Source organism: Antennarius striatus, chromosome 7, assembly GCF_040054535.1.
Source record: "Antennarius striatus isolate MH-2024 chromosome 7, ASM4005453v1, whole genome shotgun sequence".
NCBI lineage: Eukaryota > Metazoa > Chordata > Actinopteri > Lophiiformes > Antennariidae > Antennarius > Antennarius striatus.
In genome coordinates this window covers 24,370,911-24,395,538 of record NC_090782.1, presented here as the reverse complement: position 1 = coordinate 24,395,538, position 24,628 = coordinate 24,370,911, and the positions used below count along the sequence as shown (strand labels likewise).

The 24,628-nt window shown below is 45.8% G+C and overlaps 2 protein-coding genes across 3 annotated transcripts; both read right to left on the bottom strand.

The window, feature by feature from the left end:
• Positions 1-771: 771 nt before the first annotated feature.
• Positions 772-7,104, bottom strand: slc30a7 (solute carrier family 30 member 7). The gene is made up of 11 exons (XM_068319305.1): positions 6,924-7,104; positions 6,551-6,652; positions 5,201-5,314; positions 5,031-5,118; positions 4,806-4,935; positions 4,561-4,734; positions 3,888-3,932; positions 3,452-3,587; positions 2,743-2,833; positions 2,486-2,635; positions 772-1,244 (listed from the first exon to the last, which is right to left on the bottom strand). The coding sequence occupies exons 1-11, from the start codon at positions 7,001-7,003 to the stop codon at positions 1,197-1,199; spliced, it is 1,158 nt and encodes a 385-aa protein (XP_068175406.1). The 5' UTR covers positions 7,004-7,104; the 3' UTR covers positions 772-1,196.
• A 5,708-nt stretch (positions 7,105-12,812) lies between these two features.
• On the bottom strand, positions 12,813-23,963 carry vcam1b (vascular cell adhesion molecule 1b). 2 transcript variants are annotated; one of them, XM_068320345.1, is made up of 11 exons: positions 23,872-23,963; positions 22,804-23,106; positions 22,142-22,447; positions 21,760-22,020; positions 20,663-20,938; positions 20,305-20,580; positions 19,230-19,532; positions 18,739-19,011; positions 17,185-17,445; positions 15,236-17,086; positions 12,813-14,936 (listed from the first exon to the last, which is right to left on the bottom strand). In XM_068320345.1, the coding sequence occupies exons 1-10, from the start codon at positions 23,945-23,947 to the stop codon at positions 16,926-16,928; spliced, it is 2,496 nt and encodes an 831-aa protein (XP_068176446.1). In that variant the 5' UTR covers positions 23,948-23,963; the 3' UTR covers positions 12,813-14,936; positions 15,236-16,925. The 2 variants fall into 2 exon arrangements, with proteins under 2 accessions (XP_068176446.1, XP_068176447.1); XM_068320346.1 differs by having other exon boundaries at positions 16,857-17,086.
• Between the last annotated feature and the right edge of the window lie 665 nt (positions 23,964-24,628).

The following is a 24,628-nucleotide window of genomic DNA, read 5'->3' as shown; positions in this document are numbered from 1 at the left end:
TCCAGAAGGCGGTTCGAAAAGCCAGTTGTTCGAAATCCGAAACTACTTTTCCCATTATAATTAATGTAAATAATTTTAATCCGTTCAGAGTCTAAAAAACAACTTTTTATAAATTGTTTTTTTTACTATTTTACACCATAAACTGCACTGTATACTGTTTACCACAAATAAAAAAGGGTAGAAACAGTTTTATTTTAATAAAAGACATCCAATCAAACTTTGAACACGAATGCGCTACGGAAGAAGCATCCTGGGCATTCGAGTTCGCTCGGCTCCCGAGTGAGTCGCGTTCAGGTACGCTCGACTTCTTTCGGTTTGGTCGAGAGCCGAATTTTGGTCGAGTTCAGAGACGTAAAATTCTCGGATTTTCTGGTCGAAAACCAATTTGGTCGAGAACAGAAGCGTTGGAAAACCGAGGGTTGACTGTAATTTCCTGAGAACTGAAGGAAACTCGTTTGGATCTTTAAATATGATGAGTCTAACCACAGAATCAGGATGCATCATGTTATGAAGCTCCACCCATCAGTCACATGACCAGAGGTCATCTGAAGGTCGTTCAGCAGAAGCACAAGAGTAGAATTTAATTGGTAACTAGGCAGAAATAACCATCAGTGATGTCACAGCGACATCATCGTCACAGCTCCGCCTACTGGTCGTAACTCACGTTTCTGTGTTGTCTGCTTGTGGGGGATGAACTAGAAGACTGATGTTGAATTCTGGGAAACTGTTCAGTGTGATGTCATCGATAAAAAATAGAGATCAATATTCATCTCAAAGAAAAAGATATTTATTACAGTTTTTTACAAAAAACTTTTTAAAGCCATTGGCTGGTCACATGATTTGGCACGTAAAAACAAGTTGTGGCCACTCCACAGACCAATCAGATGGCAGCAGTCTGGTCCCAGCAGTGATTAGGGGAGGGATTTTCTGGACAGGAAGCAGGCTCAAATTGTCTCTGATTCATGATGAAGGCACTTACCCACAATGCTTTGCTCCAGTTTAAAAAGTGCATGTAGGGAAGGAAGGGTCTCTGAGTTCATCCAGGATGCTTTGTGCTAGAGCATCATGGGATCAGGTCTTACTGCACCCCCCCCAGTTAGTTTAAAATTCAGTGACTGGAGGCCGGGAGGCAGTCAGAGGTCACCTGTCGCAGCCCGCTGAAGGTGATTGGTCCCAGGTGTTTGGAGGAGGAGCTTCTACATGGCAGCTGTATCGATCTGAACGTACAGTTGTCTCACTCCAGCCTGCAGAGACGACGAGTTACTGTTACTGCTGTCATGTGGTGCGTTCAGGTACCCGCATGAAATAGTGGTGCTTTCAGGTGCATGTGTGAAAATGTGGTGCACTAAGGCGCCTGCGTGAAGCTGTGGTGCGTTCAGGCACCTGTGTGAAGCTTTGGTGAGTTCAAGTACCTGTGTGAAGCTGTGGTGCGTTTAGGAACCCGTGTGAAGCTATGGTGCGTTTGGGAACCTGTGTGAAGCTGTGGGACATTCGGGTACCTGTGTGAAGCTGTGGTGCGTTCGAGTACCTGTGTGAAGCTGTGGTGCGTTAAAGTACCTGTGTGAAGCTGTGGTGCGTTCAAGTACCTGTGTGAAGCTGTGGTGCGTTCAGGAACCTGTGTGAAGCTGTGGTGCGTTCAGGTACCTGTGTGAAGCTGTGGTGCGTTCAGGTACCTGTGTGAAGCTGTGGTGCGTTTAGGAACCCGTGTGAAGCTGTGGTGCGTTTAGGAACCCTTGTGAAGCTATAGTGCGTTTGGGAACCTGTGTGAAGCTGTGGTGCGTTCAGGTACCTGTGTGAAGCTGTGGTGCGTTCAGGTACCTGTGTGAAGATGTGGTGTGTTCAGGAACCTGTGTGAAGCTGTGGTGTGTTCAGGAACCTGTGTGAAGCTGTGGTGCGTTCGGGTACCTGTGTGAAGCTGTGGTGCGTTCAGGTACCTGTGTGAAGCTGTGGTGCGTTCAAGTACCTGTGTGAAGCTGTGGTGCGTTCAGGTACCTGTGTAAAGATGTGGTGCGTTTAGGAATCCGTGTGAAGCTGTGGTGCGTTCAGGTACCTGTGTGAAGATGTGGTGCGTTCAGGTACCTGTGTGAAGATGTGGTGCGTTCAGGTACCTGTGTGAAGCTGTGGTGCGTTCAGGTACCTGTGTGAAGCTGTGGTGCGTTCAAGTACCTGTGTGAAGCTGTGGTGCGTTCAGGTACCTGTGTGAAGCTGTGGTGCGTTTAGGAATCCGTGTGAAGCTGTGGTGCGTTCAGGTACCTGTGTGAAGCTGTGGTGCGTTCAAGTACCTGTGTGAAGCTGTGGTGCGTTCAGGTACCTGTGTAAAGATGTGGTGCGTTTAGGAATCCGTGTGAAGCTGTGGTGCGTTCAGGTACCTGTGTGAAGATGTGGTGCGTTCAGGTACCTGTGTGAAGATGTGGTGCGTTCAGGTACCTGTGTGAAGCTGTGGTGCGTTCAGGTACCTGTGTGAAGCTGTGGTGCATTCAGGTACCTGTGTGAAGATGTGGTGTGTCTGGCTGAGGATCCAGCGGGCGTCGGCGTCGGGGGCGACCAGCAGCTTCAGCGTTCCGATGTAAACGTCGGTGCACAGAGTCCAGAAATGAGGCTCCTGCAGGTTGTAGACTCCCTGCAGCTGCTGCACCTGAACACAACACACCAGGACTTAGACCTGTCCCTGCCTCGCAGAGAGCACACCTGGACGGCAGGTGGTGCTGCTGGGGGCGGGTCACAGCGTGGGCGTGGTCTCACCCTCTGGTAACACTCTGGCAGGGCGTGGTCCAGGGACGGAGGCGTTCTCTGCATCAGGATCCCGATGGACTCCTTCAGTAACGGCACCACACTGAGGGTCAGACAAAGAGTCAGAGGCTCCGCCCCTCAGTGACATCACACCCACAGCCACGCCCACCTCATTCCGTACATACGTCTGCTCTAGTTTACAACCTACAAACGAAATCTATCCCAGTTCCTGATGGTACAAGTTCTGTCTGAGTCACGTGACCCGGTGGTGAGTTCAAGGACAGTCTGAACTTAAAGCTATTTGACGATCCACCAGCGGAGCCAAACAGGAAGTGACATCACTCTACTGTTGACCTTCCTGCGTTCTCTCTCTCAGCACACTGTGGTCACACAGCGGGAGCAGCTGATTGGGCGAACGTTGAGGAGAAGGCAGCTGGTCCCGCCCCCTCTAAACACACAACATGGTCTCAGCGTGCGTTTAAAGCCCCGCCCACCCACATCTGTAATCAAGTGATTCAGCTGTCAGTCAGCGGGGCGGGGCCCCGCCCACCGCTGCAGGAGTACTCTGCTGAAGTACTCTAGAGTACTACTGCAGAGGAGTTAAGATTATTTAAATATAATTATCCTCCTTTTACTCCAGCGATGATGATGATGGTGATACTGGTGATGATGATGATGATGGTGGTGGTGATGATGATGACGGTGGTGGTGATGAAGGTACCTGACTCCGATGAGGAGGGCGATCAGCATGGAGCAGATGGGATCGGCGATCATCAGGTCGTACTTCTGCATCAGCAGAGCGGAGATGATCACACCTACACTCCCCAGAGTGTCAGCGATGATGTGCAGCAGGACACCTGGACACACACACACACACACACACACACACACACACACACACACACACACACACACACACACACACACACACACACACACACACACACACACGCACACACACAAAATCTCCAGGTAAAGAAGAATTCTGGAGGTCAGACGACGGAGCGTGAGCGCCTCAAATGTTCATGACTTAGAAAGCCAGTTCAGATCAAGACCTTCTGCGTCTGTGATCATGTGTGTGTGTGTGTGTGTGTGTGTGTGTGTGTGTGTGTGTGTGTGTGTGTGTGTGTACGACCCGGTCTGGGCTGTGATCTTACCCTGCAGGATCTGCTTGCTGGAGCCTTTCCCCGGCGTGTCGTCGTCTGCAGGACAAACACAACAACCAGTCAGATCTTCACCAGACAGATGTGCATCCCTGGGATGCGCTTCAAAAAAAAATTTGTGCATCCCCGAAATAATGAGAGAATATTCGGTAGAAGCCATACGGAAGGATTGAGTTTTGCCAATAATAGAAAATAAAAACTAAACAAACTTAATTTTAATGATTTTATTAATAACGACGTCATAACTGGTTAAGTAAAAAGAAAACAAAAAGAATAGAGTTATATATTATTTTTATCAAAATGTTGAAGCCTGGTGGTCATTCTTAAAAAAAAAAAGTTTTAGACATAAAGATGTAATATTTATTTTTCCACTTTTGCTTTTCACTCAGTCGTTTTGTTTGCTTTTACTTCATGTATTCTGTGGACACTGCATCACTCACGCAGGTCAGTCTCGTGACAAAAAACGAAATACAATGGCCATTTCCGGGTTGGAAATTTAAGTGGAAAATTTTTCTCCCAATACTATAAAGAGGAAAATAGAAGCATCGCTTTTCTTTATGGGGAGGGTTTGAAGCTTGCGCCCCAGGGACGCACGTTGTCTGAAGATTGTGCGTCCCCGTCAAAAAAATGTGCGTCAAAGAACCGGGTGAACCGCACATGATCTCACCGTGACAGTGGGAGTCCCCGTGTCCTCCGTGACTGTGTCCGTGTCCTCCGTGTCCATGGTCATGTCCTCCGTGACTGTGTCCATGTCCTCCGTGGCTGTGTCCGTGTTTGTCGTGGTGGTCGTGTCCGCCGTGACTCAGACTGCCGTTGAACAGCGAGTGGCTGTGGCCGTGACCTGAGAGGCAGACGAGTTGTTGAGGCTCTGCACGATCCCGCCGAGGTGTCATGAGGTTCTGTGGACCTCACCTCCGTCTCCGTGGGAGTGTCCGTGTCCTCCGTGCTGGAAAACGAAGATCCCGATCAGGTTGACGATCAGCCCGGCCACGGAGACGGGAAGCAGTCGATCGTGGTGAACGTCAGGAGGCTCCAGAGCTCTCTGGGGGACAGATGGGTTCAGATGGAGACGTCAGGTGCATTGTGTTCTCAGTGTGTGTGTGTGTGTGAGTGTGCGTGTGTGTGAGTGTGTGTCACCTCCACTCCTTCAGAGAAGATGAAGAACGCTGTGAAGATCAGGAACAGCCCGTTGACGAAGCCAGCTAGAACCTCTGCTCTGACATAACTGAAACACACCGGGAACATTAGAACGCCACGCGGTTCTACGCTGGTCAGACCCGACCAACAGATCCCAGAGGAGGCCTCACCCGTAGGAGAAGCTGTCATTGGATCTCCACCTGGAGATGACGGAGGCTGCCAGACCAGCCAGCAGGGCGGTGCAGTCGAAGAACATGTGGAACGAGTCTGAGATCAGACCTAGACTGGAAACACACGGACACATCGCAAAGAAGTAGGCCTGCAGTCACACCTGAGTATAAATATCACCAATCCTTCAAGTCCAGCATTCAGAATAATACTGACGCGTCAGCATCAAAATACTAAACTACTATAATAAGTACCAATGAGAGCATAGTAGAACCCTGAGATACAACCTGCTTGACATACGAGTTCTTTGAGATACGAGCCGTCCTACAGGACACTACCGCGAGCTGGTGGATGGATACAACATCAGTGAGACCGCATCTCGTTCTCATTGGTGAAGTAAAGACGTGTTTCTTTTCATTCTTTTTCATTGTTTACGTAACTTATATATAATTAATTAATAAAAATATTTTTTTTAAAAATAATTTAGGGGGTTTGGGGCTTTACTACAAGGCTGGAACAGATTAAAATGATTTGAGTTATTTTAAATGGGGAAATGTTGTTGTATTTAATGTTGTTGTCGTTCAGTCTCAGATCAGATTCGTATTTTAAGGTACTTCTGTGCTCATTAACGAGGTCATAACATTTATTAGATCACAAGATTGTAATTACCATAGAATTAAAGAGACTTTAATCTTAATTCATCTCAGTTCTGTATGACGTAACACAGTGGGGCGACTCACTGATAGGTTTAAATGATTTTTATTACCAGGATCCAGATCACAATCACTCTGACTGACGTCACCTTGTCATTTTTCATCCGCTCACAGTAAACATCATCCGTGACGTCATGAACTCTCTAGTGACATCCCACCACAGTAAACAAGACTTTAAATAAAAGTTCTGGATCCAGATGGTCTGGACCCACAACAGGACCTGATGGACTGACTCGATTCTAGCTCCTGCCAAACAAATCCATTCCAATAATTTAACAAATTAAACAAATTTTAGCTGAACATAGAGCACCTCTGATGACATGATACTATTATTATTAATGATAATAATAATTGATTAATAAAAATATTTTTTAAATAATTTATTATTAATAATAAAATATTTAAATAATTTATTATTATTATTATTATTAATAATAATGATAATAATAATAAAGCGGGTATCCTAACCTTCCACAGGACTATAAACACATTTCGCAGCACCGACAGCTCGTCTGGACCGAGCCGCTGGTTCTCGTCACTCCGGGGGAAGCTGACCGGACCTCGGAGCGGCTCCACGCTAACACATACGTGGCACATCCTGAGGACGCACAGCCGCTGATGCTAACGCCGTTAGCTTACCTGTTACTCCAGATTCCGTACGTCAGTTCCACGAAGGCGAAGGAGAGATTCAAGCAGAGGAAGAAGAACAGATTCCTGGAGGTTTTATCCGCGATGATCGACCTGAATAATAATAATAATAAAAAATAATAGTAAAAACATCAGAGACCGTTCACGGAACACAAAAACCCGACAATTAACACCCGACCGTCACGTTTACACACAACAGCCCACCAGGCACGGATGACGGAACGTGACGGTGTGTCCACACACGGCTGAACGCTGACATCTTTCACACACTGATACTTTTGTTCGGGCTAGCCGGCTAGCAGCAGCCGGTCGGCACAGACAGCTCCGTTAGCCGCTGTTAGCTCGGTTAGCAGCATAACTTTACCTGAACCATCCCGACAGCTTCACCAGCAGGTTGAACTTCGCGGGTTTATATTCGTCGTCTTTAATAGATAAAGGTAACATCTTCACACCTGTACACACACATTCATACACACACACTCAACAGGGATGCTTTAGCTACGATATGCTAATAATTCCGGTGTGGATAGATTTCACAATAAAAGCTTATACCAGCGCTCTACTTCCTGTTTGTCATTATTACGACGTCACTTCCTTTTCCTGGTCTTGAATTTATTTATTTATTTATTTATTTATTTATTTATTTAATCTCCATCGAGGCTGATAAGACTTTAATGTAGAAACTGCAACCAACCTTCAAAATATTTATATTAATTGTTTCAATCAGTTTAAAAAGCTTTATTCAAATAAGGAAGAAACATTCAGTGTTCCATGAATAAGTATGCAAGGTGCTAGGAGAATGAATTCTAAAATCGATAATACACTAGCAGTAACTGTAAATTACTCGGGTCGATCAAATGCTTGACTTGCTCTCCTCTGATCGTAATGTACAACAAGGCAGTCACGGATTGCGACAACCCGCGACACCCCTGATTTACAATTTTTACCCTGACCTACTTGCATAGGGCAAAGATCAAAGCTAGTGCTTTGACCTACTGTCACTGATCAAAGCACTAGCTTTGATCTATGGTCTTACACTGGTCTTCTCCCTTGTCTTTCTATCTAATCCGATTCCTGAGTGTATAAAAGTTGAAATTTGACTTTGACCTAGTTTTCTCAAGGTCAAGGCCATCACCTCATTTTCATCCCCTTTGCTGTACTGTGCTTTTTGTTTCATCTTTCTATCTGCAAAAGTTGCGAAGATATTTGGTGGACATACTAACAGACGGACAAACGGATGAATGAACGGATGAACACACGAACACTGACAACTACAATACAGTGGTATGTAATCAGTCTTAGTTTACTTGTGATTTGATCTAGTCATTGTTATGGTCGTATGTACTAAGTAACGGAGGGGCAAGCACAATTATAATATAGAAATGAATATATAGATTAATCAATCAATAAAGGAATCATTACAAAGGATTTACCACTGACAAATATATTGTATGTCTTTTTTTAATTTATTTTTTGCATTTTCAATATGTACAATGCAGTTCTACGCATTCATGAATAAACTTTGAAAAGGACACGAGGAGATGCATGACAACAATGGAAAGCCAATCGACCAATGATGAGATGAACACAATAAATGTGTTTGCTGTGTTTACACGACATGAATGAATATACTACTCTCTAAGGGGGGTGTTCGACAGGGGGACAATGTCCAAGTTAAGGTTCATTTTGCGCAATGAGTACCACCAGTTCTACTGGAAACTGATGGGGCCCAGGAGTTCATTCGATAGTAGGATGACACTTCCTAAATTTCTACAAATTACAGCTAACGGGAAGTTACAGAACCTTTTGAAATTTTTAGCTTTTTTACCGTTTTTTGTGGCCTCTTCCTTTGTTCCAGGAAGTTTTTCGTCAGCATCAACATCGGAGGCTCCATTTGAATTATCGTGGCATATGGTCCTCGCGTACCAGTCATTCAAGTTGCTGTATTCTTTGCCAACCCTCTCATTGGTCCCTGTATTGGTTGCTTTGGCTAGGCCATTTTAGATAGTGGATCTGAATCCGACAAGCGGCTGCTCTGGCTGGCAGCTCTCAATAATCTGCATGGCTGATTTCACATATTCATCACTGATGTCTGTTGGCAAGCAATTCATTGTGATGAAATCATGATTTAAGGCCTGAATGGGTACGGTTCTCTCTTTAGGATCTAACTGCAGCATCTGTGTAAGGAGACTTAAGAAAGCCAGTGTGTCTTTGTACTCAGCCTTTTCCTTGCCTACCTTGCGTGTGAGTATGATTTTGTCAAAATGATAAAAGCGTTTGTCTTGTAGGACCTCACAATGTGTTTCAGACTCATATTCTTCTTCTGTCTTCAGCCTCCATGGCCAAGAAGGCGAATCGTGGTCTTTGGTGAAGTAGTTCCTGGTATGAAGTCCAGAGTTCAACATGTCATCATTAGGCTGACCCAGCAACTTAGTGATGACTCGCATGTTCTCGTATCTGCATTTCCCTGGAAATATGCTTCTGCCCAGGAACAGGAAAGCCAGAACACAACCAAGACCCCACATATCGATGCCGTTCCCCAGTGGGAGACCCAAAGTGACTTCTGGTGCCCGAACAGCTATAGGTTGAAACATCCGGCCATGTTTAATGCAGGAATTGATTTGGGCCTCATCAAAATTAGCCAGCCTCAACTTGAAAGGCTTCTTGTCGTGGTTAACCAGCATTATACTCTCCAAACTGATTTCTGTATGAATAACTTGTATTCTCTTTAGGATTCTCAGTGCAATTAGCATCTGTTGAGCAATCACCCGAATCTCTGACAAACCCAGTGGCTTGAAAGACCTTTGCCTCATCAGATCACGAAGACTCATGTCCACCTTTTCAAATGTCAAGCAGAGATCTTGATGTTCAAAGAAGTGACCGTGGAATAGGATCAAGTTATTTTTCTTTCTGTCAATTTTTTTCAATTCAGTATGGAGGAGCGCCTCTCTCAAAGCAAGATGCTTCCATTGGTTGGGCACCAGCTTCACCATCAGCTTCTCATCCCTGTTGGATTGTTTGCACTGGACCAGATCTGAAAATTCCCCTGTGGACAGTAACTTTTCCACTGTGTAGTTGCTTGATCCATCAGACAGAACATCTCCGATTCGAAGGCTTCTGCTCCTTGAATTAAGTTTGGCCATGTCCTTGTGTCTGTGTTGTCTATGTATATTATATATATCTATCTATATAAAAATATACATCATTTATCACCTTTATATATATAAATACAGATATGCTTTCATAGCGTGCTTTCATGCTTTCTAGATCAAAACATGAAAGCATGCTTTGATCTAGAACTGATTTCATCTTTATGTCCTTTTTTGTAGTTGTTTCTGTAGTTCCTTTTTTGTTCGCTATGGTGATGGACAGGCTGACAGACGAGGTCAGACAGGAATCTCCATGGACTATGATGTTTGCAGATGACAGTGTGATCTGCAGTTAGAGCAGGGAACAGGTGGAGGAGAAGCTAGAGAGGTGGAGGTTTGTCCTGGAAAGGAGAGGAATGAAGGTTAGCCGCAGTAAGACAGAGTACCTGTGTGTGAATGAGAGGGACCCAAGTGGAATAGTGAGGTTAGAGGGAGAAGAGATCAAGAAGGTGGAGGATTTGAAGTACTTAGGGTCAACAGTCCAGAGCAATGGAGAGTGTGGAAAAGAGGTGAAGAAGCGTGTCCAGGCAGGATGGAACGGGTGGAGGAAAGTGTCAGGTGTGATGTGTGATAGAAGAGTTTCAGCTATAATGAAAGGAAAGGTGTACAAAACTGTGGTGAGACCAGCGATGTTGTTTGGTCTAGAGACAGTGTCACTGAGGAAAAGACAGGAGACAGAGCTGGAGGTAGCAGAGATGAAGATGCTGAGGTTCTCTCTGGGAGTGACCAGGATGGATAGGATCAGGAATGAGTACATCAGAGGGACAGCACATGTTAGAGGTTTTGGAGATAAAGTCAGAGAGGCCAGACTGAGATGGTTTGGACATGTCCAGAGGAGAGATAGTGAATATATTGGTAGAAGGATGCTGAGTTTTGAACTGCCAGGCAGGAGGCCTAGAGGAAGACCAAAGAGGAGGTTTATGGATGTAGTGAAAGAGGACATGAAGGTAGTTGGTGTGAGAGAAGAGGATGCAGAGGACAGGGTTAGATGGAGGCTACTGATTCACTGTGGCGACCCCTGAAGGGAAAAGCTGAAGTCCTTTTTTGTAGTTGTCCTTCAATGTCATGTTCTGGGTTTGACGTTAAACTGCATCCAACCTGGAGGAATGGGCACTGCCAGGTTTAATTGCCCAAGACACACCATATGATGACAACCACTGGTTATCTGTGGTGCCCCAACAACCATCCATCCATCCATCTTCCACCACTTATCTGTAGTCAGGTCATGGGGGCAGCAGCTTCAACAGGGAGCCCTGAGCTTCCCTTTCCACGGCCATATCCACCAGCTCTGACTGGGGGATCCCAAGGCATTCCCAGGCCAGTATTGAGATATAATCCCTCCACCTGGTCCTGGGTCTGCCCCGAGGTCTCCTCCCAGCTGGACATGCCACCTCCCTAGGGAGGCACCTCGGACGCATCCACACCAGATGCCCAAACCACCTCAGCTGACTCCTTTCCACGTGAAGGAGCAACGGCTCTACTCTGAGCCCCTCATGAATAGCAGTGTTTCTATCCTATCTCTAAGAAAGACACCAGCTATCCGCCTGAGAAAGCCTATTTTCGCTGCTTGTATCCGTGATCTCGTTCATTTGGTCATTACCCATTGCTCATGACCACAGGTGAGGGTAGGAATGAAGATTGAATGGTAGATGGAGAGCTTTGCCTCCTGGCTTAGCTCCCTCTTGGTGACAACAGTGCGGTAAAGCGACTGCAATACCGTTCCTGCTGCCCCAATTCTCCGTCCAATCTCATGCTCCATTGTTCCCTCACTCATGAACAGGACCCCAAGATACATAAACTCCTTCACTTGTGGAAGAACCTCATTCCCCACTCGGAGCCTATCCCATAATTATCCTCCCTGGGTCATGGGATAGGCTAGGCTACGCCAGGCATTGGAAGTAAAGGTCGATCATTTCATTTTGGTCCTTTGAGTGGTGCTCAGTTTGTAGACTATTTCCCAAACCAGGAAATATAATATGTATTTATTTGTTTAAAATATTGACATCATATCTTTTGGGTAACAAACAGCTGGCCGCTCGTTTGCAAGTTCAGATACAGGGGCAGTCATACGAACATCCTCTACAAGAAAGGCCAAAGCCATCTCTTTGTCCTGAAGAGGCTAACATTTACAATACTATAATGAGGATATTCTACCGGTCTGTGGTGTGCTGGGGCAGTGGGCTGAGGGTGGCAGACCCCAACAGACAGGACAGATTGATCCTCAGAGCTGGGGACCTTGTTGGGGAAAAATTGGACTGATGGTGGTGCTTAAGAGGGGGACATTTTCCACGTAAAGGGTAATCTTGGACAAGTAGGATAGTCCTTCCTAAATACACTACTGAGCGCCACAGGAAATTTTTCCTACTTTGTGGACATCAAACTGCACAACTCCTCACTGTCAGTTGATATTTTCTATGGATCTTTCTGGAGCAGTGCAACTGTAGGAAAAACTATTTCCCCTCAGGGATCAATGAAGTTCTCTGATTCTGACTCGTCATAAACATTTTGAGCTCTTCAGAGCTCGTTGAGACATCCTACTTGCAGCAGACAAACCTTTAAACATTGAAAGTATCCAAACGTGACTCACACTACAAGAAAAAGACGCTGCTATGCTACACAGGCATCCGTTACGATGAGCCTCAGGTAAAATATTCTATGAGTACTGAAGCTCTTTTAGTCGACACTGTGATCCATAAGTTTGGCGGCTCAGACGGTTCTGCGTTGCTGCAGCCAGCAGAGGGCGTCAGACAACATCAGTCAGTAACTGGAAAGAACTTCTCTGTGGGCCCCTGGTTGTGTTGACACTGAGGTTTCATCACGGAGAACAAAGTCTGACCAGAACGGCTTCAGTGTTTGTTCTTAATCCCACTCGGCGGCCGCTGCTCTTAAGCCCCACGCCGAACAAATTCAAATCACCAGAAACCTACATAATGTGACGTAGTTAAGAATAAATAAATGGCTCCAAACTTAGACACAAGATGCTGCCGTGAGACATTCACAGTGCTGCTCTGGAGTTCAATTATTTTTCACAGAATCACAAAACCTGAGCAATCATGAAACAGGAGCTTATATCAAAATAAAAGTCTCAGACATTTATTTCTCCTTGGGCCTCTGAGACACAATAAAGTCATTCCACTTCATATGAGGAGGAGATACACCAATCTAAGCCACATCATGGTACAAGTCCTTACTCCTCTCTGGATTTGGATCTGGACTGCAGGTTTGTGAAAACCTGATGAAACTCCACCTCTGAGCGTGTCCGCCTGTCTGAAGGGAGCGTCGCTCTCCATTGCCCAGTCTGAAACATGACACCTTTGATGCGATGAGAAGAATCGCTCATCCGTTTCCATGGCAACCGCAAGCCCCAGCAACCTCATCAACGGAAGACACCTACGCTCCACCAGCAGCGCCTCCATTCTCCGCTTGGAGAGGATCCTGTGTTTAAACATCAGCTTCTGGGGGTCAGGCCAGATACAGGAAGTAGAAGTGATTGATTCAGGCTGACACAGGAAGTTGGAATGATTGGTCAACAGGAGGTCATGGGTTTTCTGTCAGAGCAAACTGCAGAACTGAGGAGAAGACAAACTTGTGGTGTCTAAGTCAACATGGTGACAAAAACAGTAGGTTCAAGTTGGCTTCAACCTGGTCAGCATCTGTGGGATGAGCTGGACAAACATGACCGATCCACATAGACTATGGATATTCTGGTTGGACATTCTGTAAAAGTGCTTTGAAATGTGTGTTGATGTGATTAAGCGCTCTATAAATAGAAGTTGATTGATTGATTAATTGACTTAAAGGATCTGCTGCTGGCACCTTGGTTACAAAATCAACATTGTTCCTTCAGGTCTGGTGGAGTCCACGATGGGATGTATCCGGTGTTAATGAGTTGACTTTGATGTCATTTTTGGCCAGAGCAACTTACTGACTTGACTGGAACACAACGAGTTGGACGTATACATTTCTAAAACAAGGCAGTCAGAGACTGCAACATCCCCTGACTTACCCTGACCTACTTTTAGGGTAGGTCGGGGTAACATGAAAGTAGTACCTGTCTACTGCGTAGACTAGTGCATATGGAGAAGGCCAGTGTGAGTAAGACCACAGTTCAAAGCTAGTGCATAGGTAGATCAAAGCAATAGCTTTGATCTATGGTCTTCTACTGGCCTTCTCCCTCGTCTTTCTATCGTATCCGGTTCCTGAGTGTAGAAAAGTTGAAATTCGCTGCCCTAGTAATGTGCATTTTCTTTTCAAGTTTCTATCTGCAATGGTTGCAAAGTTATTTGGTGGACGAACGAACGGACAAACACACAAACACTGACAATTACCTCACAGCTTTACAGTGGGATGTAATGAAAATCACAATACATCACCGCTTTGAAGCAGGATGTAATCATAGCTTGAGGATCTCAGCAGCATCAAAACAAATGATCCAGACCAGAAGCAAGAACCCCGATAAAAGCAGCTGTTGATCCATTCAGAGGGGAGGCGGCAGGAAATGGTCGTATTAAACAGAACACAGTTCTGTGCTTAATCTTCATCAAATATTCAACCTTCCTGGTTTCTCGACAGATCGGAGACCTGTGGAAACCTTTTGTGCCCAGGCTCGAGAGAGGTTAAATTGCACTGGAGACACAGGGAACCCGTAACGACAATGATGAAGATGATCTTTGATCTGACACGTGTTGGTTTCTGAAAGCCCACCGGAGCTGCTGACCAGGGCTCCCCAGGAAAACAAAGCTCCATGTTCTTCTACCCCAGGCAGGAAATACCAGCGAAGCAGGAGATTAAAATGACAAGACGCAGCAGATTGCTTCATGCTTTCTTACACAACGGAGGTAAGAGGTCGCTGAGGCCCAGCGGGATCCTGAACGCCACACAAATGCAAAACAGCAGATGTAGAAACACATTTATCACCACTTTCCTTTAAAGCATTTAGCTGAATTTGCACCAAATGTTGTAGAAGAGCGTTTGACCTTCAAACTTTAAAGTCAGGCGCCTCATAGATGACCCCGAGACGGTTAAATAAAGGAAAAGACATTCATCTCAGTTACAACTCCAAATTTAGCCAACGCTGAACATCCAGGGATGATTCTGAGGTCAGGAGAAAAACAGAGAGATGCTGTCAGAGTTTCAAATGAATCTGATCCCCTTCGCTCTCTTCACACCTCGCATCTGAAGCTGTCTCGTCTCCATGACGACGGGAAGAGGAGCCAATGGGCTTTGGCCTGAGGACAAAAACAAACAAACAACCAGAACATTTAATGAATTCGTTAACAGTTCTGAGGCTTCCAGCAAGTGACACAGAGACAGCCAGGAATTAGACATATCCCACTCCTTAGTCCATTCCAGCACAAAATCAGAGTGCATCAATATTGAAATCACAGCAACCATGCAATGATTTCTTGATGGAAGGAATATCACATAATTAGAAAAAAAGTGTCTCATCTATTTTGTTTAAAATTCAATAAATATCAAAATGAGGGGTTTTAATTTGGTTCCAGTTGCATGAAGACAATTTGCTAACCCCAGTTGTGTGTGTTCACGTTGTGTAAAAACATCATATGAACGAGGTGACACCATGTGATCCACTGAGTCTAAGCGACCGTCGAAACAGAGCCTGAGCTTTCAGGGCTGGCGGACTGAACGAACTAAGGGGTTACCATGGTTACCGGTTTCCAATAAACACCGGGCTGGAGAGAAGCGAAAGGGAAACTGATTACATCCTGAATCACAGGAAATTCCCAGCAAATACAGACATCTCTCATCAAGATCGGCAGCAGGGATGAAGAAATAAATATCTTTAATAAAAATGCAGTGAGAAAGAGTCAAATCAGCAAAAATAAAGAAACCAAGAAACCACACATTGTTTTGTCAGGTTAAAAACAATGTGTGACATAAACAGTGAAGAAGAAAAACACTCAATCCGTTTCATGCTTTCTGGTCCTTTAAGGAATTCTCTGCGGTCGTCTGAAAGTGAAACCAAACTGAGTCAGCGTTCAGCTTCAGTTAGGATCCTGGAGCTGATGCCCATCAGTTAATGGAGTGTTCCTCTGCTGCAGGCTGATGGAAAACGAAACAATGGAGGGCGTGTTGCAAAGACATGACATCACAACGCAAAAAGTACCAGGTCAGACAGTTGGAGCCATGGTAGTCCCATGCTGCCTAGAGGCAGCCGAGGACAGGAGCGCATAATGTCCCACATACTCTCATGTCCCACACACTGGGACATGAGAGTCACATGTTCAGCCTATGTTGGAACTTGGTAACAATGTCTAGTATAGCAGCAGCCACACATTATGAAAAAGAAACCATATGTTTGAACATGGCAGACTTAAGGTAGCAGTCAAGGACTGGTTACTGCTAAAATAATCTACATGTAGGAGCATACTTTAGACCCAGGATGGGATATGGCTGTCAAAAGATGGGATATGTCAGTCCCAGAATGGGATAGGGTAGTCAAAGGATGGGATACAGTAGTTCCAGGACCAGGATGGGGTACAGTAGTCCCAGGATGGGATCTGGTAGTGGTGGGCTTAAAATGGTAGCCATGCTGAAGCAAAGGACTAGATTGCTATTAACAGTATTAAGCCACTAGTCACACATCAGGATGTCTTTGAGTGATGCAACCATCTGTTCTGCTAGCCGCATGGGCGGATACGGTAGCCATGTGGTGTTAAGATAGACAAATTTGGACACGGTAGTCACATAATGTGAAATGGATTTCATAGGTTTGTAAGTAGAAGCCGCATGTTTGGGCATTTCAGTCATATGCAGGGTGTACCACAAACTAGTTTGGTACAAAACTTGCTGACACTTCATGGCATATGGAGCCACATGTTGAAATATACAATCATGAAAGATGGTTCCCACATGTTGGGACATGGGAGCTATATCATGGAATGTGATTTTTACCACAGGATATCTACATCTCATGACAACCACAGTTGATTATATCACATGTTGCAAATTAGCGTCCGCTGGTTGAGATGTGGTAGCCACATGTTTGCAGATAGTAACTACATGTTAGCATATTAAAGCCACACATCAGGAGGTGGCAGTCACATGATGGGACGTCAAACCAACATGTTAGAACATAGTAGTCACATGTTGAAGTGTTTTTCCGATTGTTTGAAAATCGTAGCTACGTTTTGGAACTTGGTAGCCATGTGGTCGACCCGGTGTCCCCGCGTTGGGCAGCGGTTCCTGTTGAAGCCTCAGGCTGAAGGTGGAGCTGATTGGGGAAGCTGATAGAACCCTTTTTTCCTGGATCTCCTCAGGTAGTCCAGTATCAAAGCAGTGGCCGCCAGCCCAGCGGCAACACAGGCAGCCGGGATGATGACGGCGCTGAGACCGAAAGGAAGGCTGGTGCTCCTCTCTGCGTGAAACAAAGGATTGGGGAAAAAAATCAGCTTTCTACTGACGATAAACCTGATTCTGAACCAAAACGTTAAACCATCAGCTGCTTTAACTGACCTCTGACGATGATACTGAAGACTTTGATCTCAGATCCAAGGTTATTAGTAACATTGACCTGGTAGAGGCCGGAGTCTCTGGCTGTGACATTGACCAATAGGAAGGTACCATTAGGGGAGTGCAGCTCTGTCCCATTGGTCAGCTTCTTCAGAGTCACAGCTGATGGTGGGAAGCTGACAGTCTGGCAGCACACCGTGACATTTTGTCCCTCCTGGACCACCGTGGATGGCAGGACGAGTATTGTGGTGTTCCGCGGAGGAGCTGGAGAAAAAGAAACCAGACTGAAAAATTATGGATCACTGACCAACCAGCATTGTTACTGGCTTGTAGGTAAACTCAACCTCTTTGGACGAAAATGAAAGATGGCTGGTGTGTTTTCAGTTTCACTGCTGATGTCCAACCAATGCCATTTGCACAAGAAAGTGAAAGGATTATTTTATATTATTGCAGTCATACCTCGAGATTCGAGTTTAATCTGTTCCGTGACTGAGCTCGCAAGTCAACAAATGTTCCCCCATTTAAAATAACTAAAATCATCTTAATCCGTTCCAGGCTGGTATAAAAGCCCCAAACCCCTTAAATTATGAACAAAAGCATTTTTCTTCTTATCAATCAACATCAGGAGTGTCTGTTCCAACGCTGTGTGGATGTGGATGCAGATCCTGATAATAATCCCAGACGGGAGGAAACATCTCTGGTAAACCACCCTGAAACTGTTTTCTGTTCATTTTTTAGTAAGGAGGTTGTTGGCGTGGTAAATACCCTTAAAGTCGTTTGTTGAAAAGTAATAGACGTCTTCAAATAAATTCCAGGATAAATACTTTAAATTAAAATGTGTACTTGTTCTGCATGTTATCAGCAGGCATATTTCCGACGGCTTGAACCTGCCGACCTTTAAAGTGACGAAGGCGTCCTCACTCGGTAGGAACCGTGTGGGTGCGCAGGTTGGGTTCCCCTTCTTTAAATAACTTTCCATCCTATCAGTTCCAGTTTCATTCTAAGGAACATTTATTCCTTTGCAATGTGTCTGAATATGTTTTTCAGAGACTTTCTGTCTCCCTCGCTGTGACTCTGTCGTTCATCCTCAGACTTGGCTAATGGCAACACAGCCCGACAGAACCGGTTAAATCTCGTCTAAGTCGGCCTGTGAAGGCAGCGGGAGGCTGGACGTATCCTCCACATTACTCAGCGGTGGGAGTCAGAGTTTATTTCTGTCCAGAGAAGCACTCAGCATCATGTGAAGGAGTGAGAGGTCGCTTCTCTGATAAGAACCGTCAAACAAAAAGCAAAAGAACAACTGAAGACTGACCAGACGTGTTGTCTGGTCTGAGCCAGACAACACGTCTACATGTAGGTCCGAGCCTGCAGACACGATTCAGGGTTAAAAAACATGCTGAAAAACATCTGAATCAGTAATAAAGATGAAACTCCGTGATTGTAAACGACCACGTCTAACTGCGCTTCCGGCTGGTAGTTCCCAACAACGGATGGAAAAGAAAAATTTATTGGTTATTTTTTTATTATTACTTTGCAAAGTTAGACCAGAACCGGTACCTCTGACACTGATGGCGCTGGTGACCAGTTGTGATCCGTACTGGTTGGAGGCTTCACACTGGTACTGGCCAGAGTCTCCCATCAGGGCAGAAGCCAGGCTGAAGGTGAGTATGGGGGAGGAGGTGGAGTTAGACTTCTGAAGCTCCTCCCCGTCTTTCATCAGCAGCAACGTGGTGGGTGGAGCTCCATCTGAGTGGCAGGTGACCATGACCTGTTGACCTTCCACCACCTGCTCACCTGGACTCACTGAAAGGGAGGTTCTTCTCGGGGGATCTGAAACATCAACAGACTGGAGGATAAATGGACGCCTGGACCTGGTGTTCAGGTGTAAGACACGACGGTGGCGAATGGGGCCATGTCCGCGACACAGCTTCCATCATGACTTACTGCAGCTGGCACTGTTGCTAGGCGACAGTAAATTCAGACACAGCTTAACGCTAAGCTAACATTTCCTCCTATTGAAAGCGTTTCTATCTTATCTCCTCACTCACAGTGGACCTGCAGGCGGACTGTGGTGCTCCTGGTCCTCCACACATCTCCATCCTCCATTAGCAGCTCGGCCCTGCAGGTCAAAATCTGCTGATCCTCCTCAACCCGGTGCTGAAGAACAGACGAGATGTTCAGCAAGGAACCCGAGAACCTGAATGACTCTGACTTCAGCGATCTGTTCCCCGAGAGCCACTGGATCCTCATTGGATTGTCTGACAAGACGTTGCTGACATTACAGTGAAGGTCGACCTCCTGACCCAGCAGGACAGGACTGGGATCCTCCAGAACCGGGTTGGATGGAAACGCTGGAGGGAAGAAAAACAGACAGAGCTTCAGTATCCGTGGCGTTACAGCGAACCACTGCCTGATCTGCTGGTACAGATCAGCTCCCTGAAGAACACCTTCTACAGGTAGCGAATCTGGACGTCCACACCAGCATTGTGTGCCCATCTTTAACATAAAACACTAACTATCCACACACCCCTAGCCGCCCCCATCTACAAATTCTGTCTCAGTTGTTTTAAAAGAGGTCAAACTGGATGAAGCTTGTGAACCGTCCAACCTTGAACGGCTGTCGCTGGTGTCTGCATGTTTGCGATAAAGTCTGTAGCCCAGATAAAACCGATCCAGGTCAGGGTGTTAAAGCTCTGGAAGCCATCTGACAAAACCAGTTGATGAGAGTCTCAGTGTTTTACTGGGGGGTGTTTGGCTTCCCTGTTGTGTCACTTCCTGTCTGTCAGAGTCTGTCCTCCTCTCTTCAGATGAGAGACAGATGTGTTACAGGAAGTGTTCCCGCTCTCCAATAGTACCAGATTTGTCTAAACAGACCAGCAATACAGTCTCAGTATCAGATGCAAACCTGATGACTCGTCTTTTCCTCTCAGCAGACAGTAGATCTGATCCCAGAGTAGTTCTTTAACAAAGGTCTAAGACTGTGTGTGTGTGTGTGTGTGTGTGTGTGTGTGTGTGTGTGTGTGTGTGTGTGTGTGTGTATGTGTGTGTGTGTGTGTGTGTGTGTGTTTGTGCTTCTTAACAAAGATTGTGATGTGATGCAAATGTCTCAGGTGCTGGACTCACAGTAGACCTGGATCTGGGTGTATCCGGTCCTGCTCACTGAGTCACACTCTGCCACACAGCTGTAACCTCCCTGGTCCTGGAGGTCCAAGTTTTGTAGTTCAATCAGGGACACTCCAGTCTCCTTCTGCATCCTCTGGAGGATCCGGTTCTGGTCTGTCCTCCTCCAGGTGAACGTAGGAGCGTGGACACATCCAGAGGCTCTGCAGGCCAGGACCAGATGGTGGCCTTGCTCTGCAGCCGAGACCTGAGGACTCACCTTCACCTGCAGGGGATGAGCTGAAAGGAGATCCACACCTATTTGTTTCTCACAGAGAAGCTTCCAGTTTCACCTCAGTTCCAACCAGATTTAAACTGGTACCTCTGACTGTGACGGAGCTGGTGACCAGTTGGGACCCATACTGGTTGGAGGCTTCACACTGGTAGATGGCGGAGTCTTCTGGCAGGGCCTGAGAGAAGTTGAAGAAGATCATGGAGGAGGAAGAGGATGTGTTGGACCGCTGAAGCTCAATCCCCTGCTTTCTCAGCACCAGCGTGGTGGGTGGGGCTCCGTCAGATCGACAGGTAAGCATCAACCGTTGACCCTCCACTACCTCCTCACCTGGACTCACTGACAGAGAGGTGTTGGTGGGAGGACCTGTGGGGAGGAGGGGAGGAGACAGGAAGTAATATTGAGCTAGGGAAGAGAATCTACATCACATCGATCCCGTCCCACTTGTCCTGCACAAGGTATTAAAACTGTGATAACTATCTGCTACTACACCTGATACTACTACTACTGGTGCTACTTCTACTGGTATTAAACCTGTTACTACACCTGGTACTACACCTGATACTACTACTACTGGTGCTACTTCTACTGGTACTACTACTGGTACTTTTGCTACTGGCACTACTACTGATACTACTATTGCTGCTACTAGTACTATTCTTCATACTACCACTGGTACTACTACTGGTACGACTACTGGTACTTCTGCTACTGGTACTACCACTGCCACTACTACAGGTACTATTAGTGGTCCTACTGCTGGTACCTCTACTGGTAGTACTACAGGTCTACCACTGGTGCCACTACTGGTATTCCACCTGGTGCTACAACTGGTACGTCTACTACTTGTACTTTTAGTAATGGCACTATTCCTGGTACTGCCACTGGTACTACTACTGGTGGTATACTGGTAATATTCCTGGTACTATTGCTGTTACTACCACTGGTACTATTGCTGGTACTACTACTGGTACTATTCCTGGTACTATTGCTAATACTACTACTGGTGCTATTGCTACCGATACTATTCCTGATACTATTGTTATTACTTGTGTCCACAGCTCAGAAGATCAGAGAAACTGAGTACCTATTTAGATTAAAACAGTGGGGAACATGTTCGGTCTTGCTCAGAGGAACTGTGGCAGTGCCTTCAGAGATAGGAAATACAACTAGAGCTACACTGGTACCTTGAACAGTGACCTCCAGGGTTGCGGTCTGGTTTCCTTCGGTGTTCTGGGCCTGGCACACATACCATCCAGCTTCTGCTGGACTCACTGAATCGAAGACAAGGTGACTGCCAACATCCAGCGGTACCTGCAGACCACCTGAAGTCCTGAAGCTCCAGCTGATGAACGGTTCGGGGTTTCCGTCAGCAGAACAGTTGAGAATGAACGGAGAACCGACCCTCACCAACACAGGGTCTGATATGGCCGTGATGACAGGAGAGTCTACCGAGGAGGATTCAGAGGAGAGTTCACTTCCATTTGTTTTTTCAGTCCTCACATCAGCCTCATTCCCTCATATTAGCATAAGTTCAAAACAGATATTAGTTAAACTCCTAGGACTCACAGAGCACGTCTAGTAGGACGGTGGTTTCTCTGGTCCTGGACTCTTCTGGCAGATCCTGCAGGTCCAGTGTGGCCCTGCAAGTGATGCTGGCCCCAGAGTCCTGCTTCAGAGGGGTGAATTTGTATTCAGAGTGAACTGAGCTGGATCCAGAATCTCCCACAATGCTCTGCAGGATGGTGTCTCCTCTGAGCCAGGTAATGGTCAGCAGTTCAGCAGGATAAAGATCAGGCACCCGACAGGTTAGGGTGGACTCAGCACCCAGCCTCAGTTGATCCTGACTACTGATCACAGGGGCTGATGGGAAGGCTGGACACAACACAGATTCAAAGATTAGACACAAAACAACCAATCAGAGACCAACTAGTCAATGACATCTCAGACTGCACCCGCAATTCCCTTCTCACCCCCCAGTAGCTGGTCCCCTTCTAACATAACCATTCAGTATCCGGTTCCCTCCCACCAGAACCATCTAGTAGACGGTTCCCTCCTGACAGAACCATCTAGTAGCCGGTTCCCTCCTGACAGAACCATCTAGTAGCCGGTTCTCTCCTGACAGAACCATCTAGTAGCCGGTTCCCTCCTGACAGAACCATCTAGTAGCCGGTTCCATGACTACATTTTTTCTAACACTAGCATGTCTTCCTCTCGGCTTGTCTACTCACAGTAAATGTGCACTTTGGTTTTGACCTGTCTGCTGTCTTCTCCGCAGGTCACTCGACACAGCAGTGTTCCCTCGTGCTCCATCATCACAGGGTCAAAGGTCACCACCGACTGAGTGCTGTTGGTGAAGACCGAGGCTGTCAGAGGTCGGTCACCCAGCAGAGACCAGGACACTTTTGGCGTCACAGGACAGTCCTGAACCTGACACCACAGCTGGCGACGCTCCCCCAGTCTCATCAGGGGATCCTTGGGCGTCACACCGACACGCAGACTTTGAACGCACCATGATGACATCAGCAGCACAGCTGTGAGGGTAAACAAAAAGTACACTGATTTAACCTGCAGGAGATGAAGAGCTCTCATTGGACTGATTGTTAGTTAACATAAAGTCTGATTGTAACTGAACTGATTAATCTGATCTTTTGATAACTGATTGATATCTAAAGTCATCTGATCAGGACTGTTGGTTTGGTACATTTTCACAATGTTCACTTTGATTTCATGAACAAAATGACGACTTGTTCAGTAAATAATCAATACATTTATCAAACACAAGACTGATCTATAGGCGTAGCTCCTGAACCTTCAACTATTGAACACCGTGTTGCGTTCAGGGTCCCAAAATTCCTGTTTCCTTGTTAGTTAAAGTGGATCTGAAGGAACAAAGTCCCGAAAAATGGAGAATGAAGTCACATAAAACTGAAAAAACCTTTATAATCATAAAACTCAAAAGGGATGAGGAGCTGTTGATTAAATTACAGCTGATAAACATACCGGATCAATCACATTATGGGATATCCAATTCATTTCCAGTTGAACTTTAGTTCCTGACTGTTTTAGCTCCACATAAATGAAATTCCACATCGTTTCTCAACCTGTGAGTCTCGACCCTTGAGGGAGTCCCTTCAGATCCAGAAATCTGATCACCTGCTTGTTGTTCAATCAATAAAAATGAACTGAGAACTGATCCAGTCATTCATTTCACATCTCCTGTTTATCTCGACGTCAGTATTGATGTCACAAACAGCAAATATATGATTGAAGATTGAGACATTCAAGTCCAATCTGACCTGAGAGCAGCGGAGAGGAGACTCTGCAGACAGGAAGCGGAGACATCGTCCTCCTCTTCTGACCGAGCGAATGCATGAAAGGATGAAGCTCCTTCTTTGTGTCCAGGTTTCACTTCAGCTGGTTTTTAAATCCTCTGAGGAGGAGGAGACACCGCCTCCTTCTCCAGCTCTCTTTGTCTGATGGAGAGTAGCAGCGCCCTCTGGTGGACGACTGGACTGGAAACATCTTCCTCCTCCTGCTCATCAACTGACAAAGAAAACTATGTTGGAAATAGTTATAGTCATAGTCACATAGTCAACTTCATTGTCAAATGTACCATATATGCACGATATTGTTTTTGACAAAACTGCATGATTTTGATTTTTTTTTCATTATTTAAAAAAAAAAACTTTTCTACGTTTTCATATTTCTTTGTTTTGTTTTCATATTCAGATCATCAATTTAATTAAAATTAATAATTTGAAATGTGTCCTCTACCTGCATGTGGGTTTGAGGATATGCAACAGCGACACACGTGAACGTGTCCACCCACAGCTGCGACAAAATGTCACGATATTTAGATTAGAAATGGTTTTGCAATTTTGGCCTTTGTGTTGTTTTATTTTTGTAATTGATTTAATACTGATGGAATAAAAAAGACAAGAACACATGGAGGCCAAAATCTGATTGGACAAACCCTGAAACCTCCAGGGACACATCCTGTAGGAAGAACAGCCAATAGAAACACAATGAAATGAAGCGAATAGACTACTGGGA

Bases quoted from the DNA above. Each gene is read 5' to 3' on its own strand.
- slc30a7 (XM_068319305.1), bottom strand. From the start codon at position 7,003: ATGTTACCTTTATCTATTAAAGACGACGAATATAAACCCGCGAAGTTC. The intron at 3,588-3,887 runs GTAAGATCACAG...GTGTGTGTCCAG, and splicing joins CAGCAAGCAGATCCTGCAGG to GTGTCCTGCTGCACATCATC. The intron at 1,245-2,485 runs GTACCTGAATGC...TCGTCTCTGCAG, and splicing joins CACACCACATCTTCACACAG to GCTGGAGTGAGACAACTGTA.
- vcam1b (XM_068320345.1), bottom strand. From the start codon at position 23,947: ATGCATTCGCTCGGTCAGAAGAGGAGGACGATGTCTCCGCTTCCTGTC. The intron at 22,448-22,803 runs GTGAGTAGACAA...TGTTGTGTCCAG, and splicing joins AACCAAAGTGCACATTTACT to CCTTCCCATCAGCCCCTGTG. The intron at 20,939-21,759 runs GTACCAGTGTAG...TCCTCCCCACAG, and splicing joins CCTGGAGGTCACTGTTCAAG to GTCCTCCCACCAACACCTCT.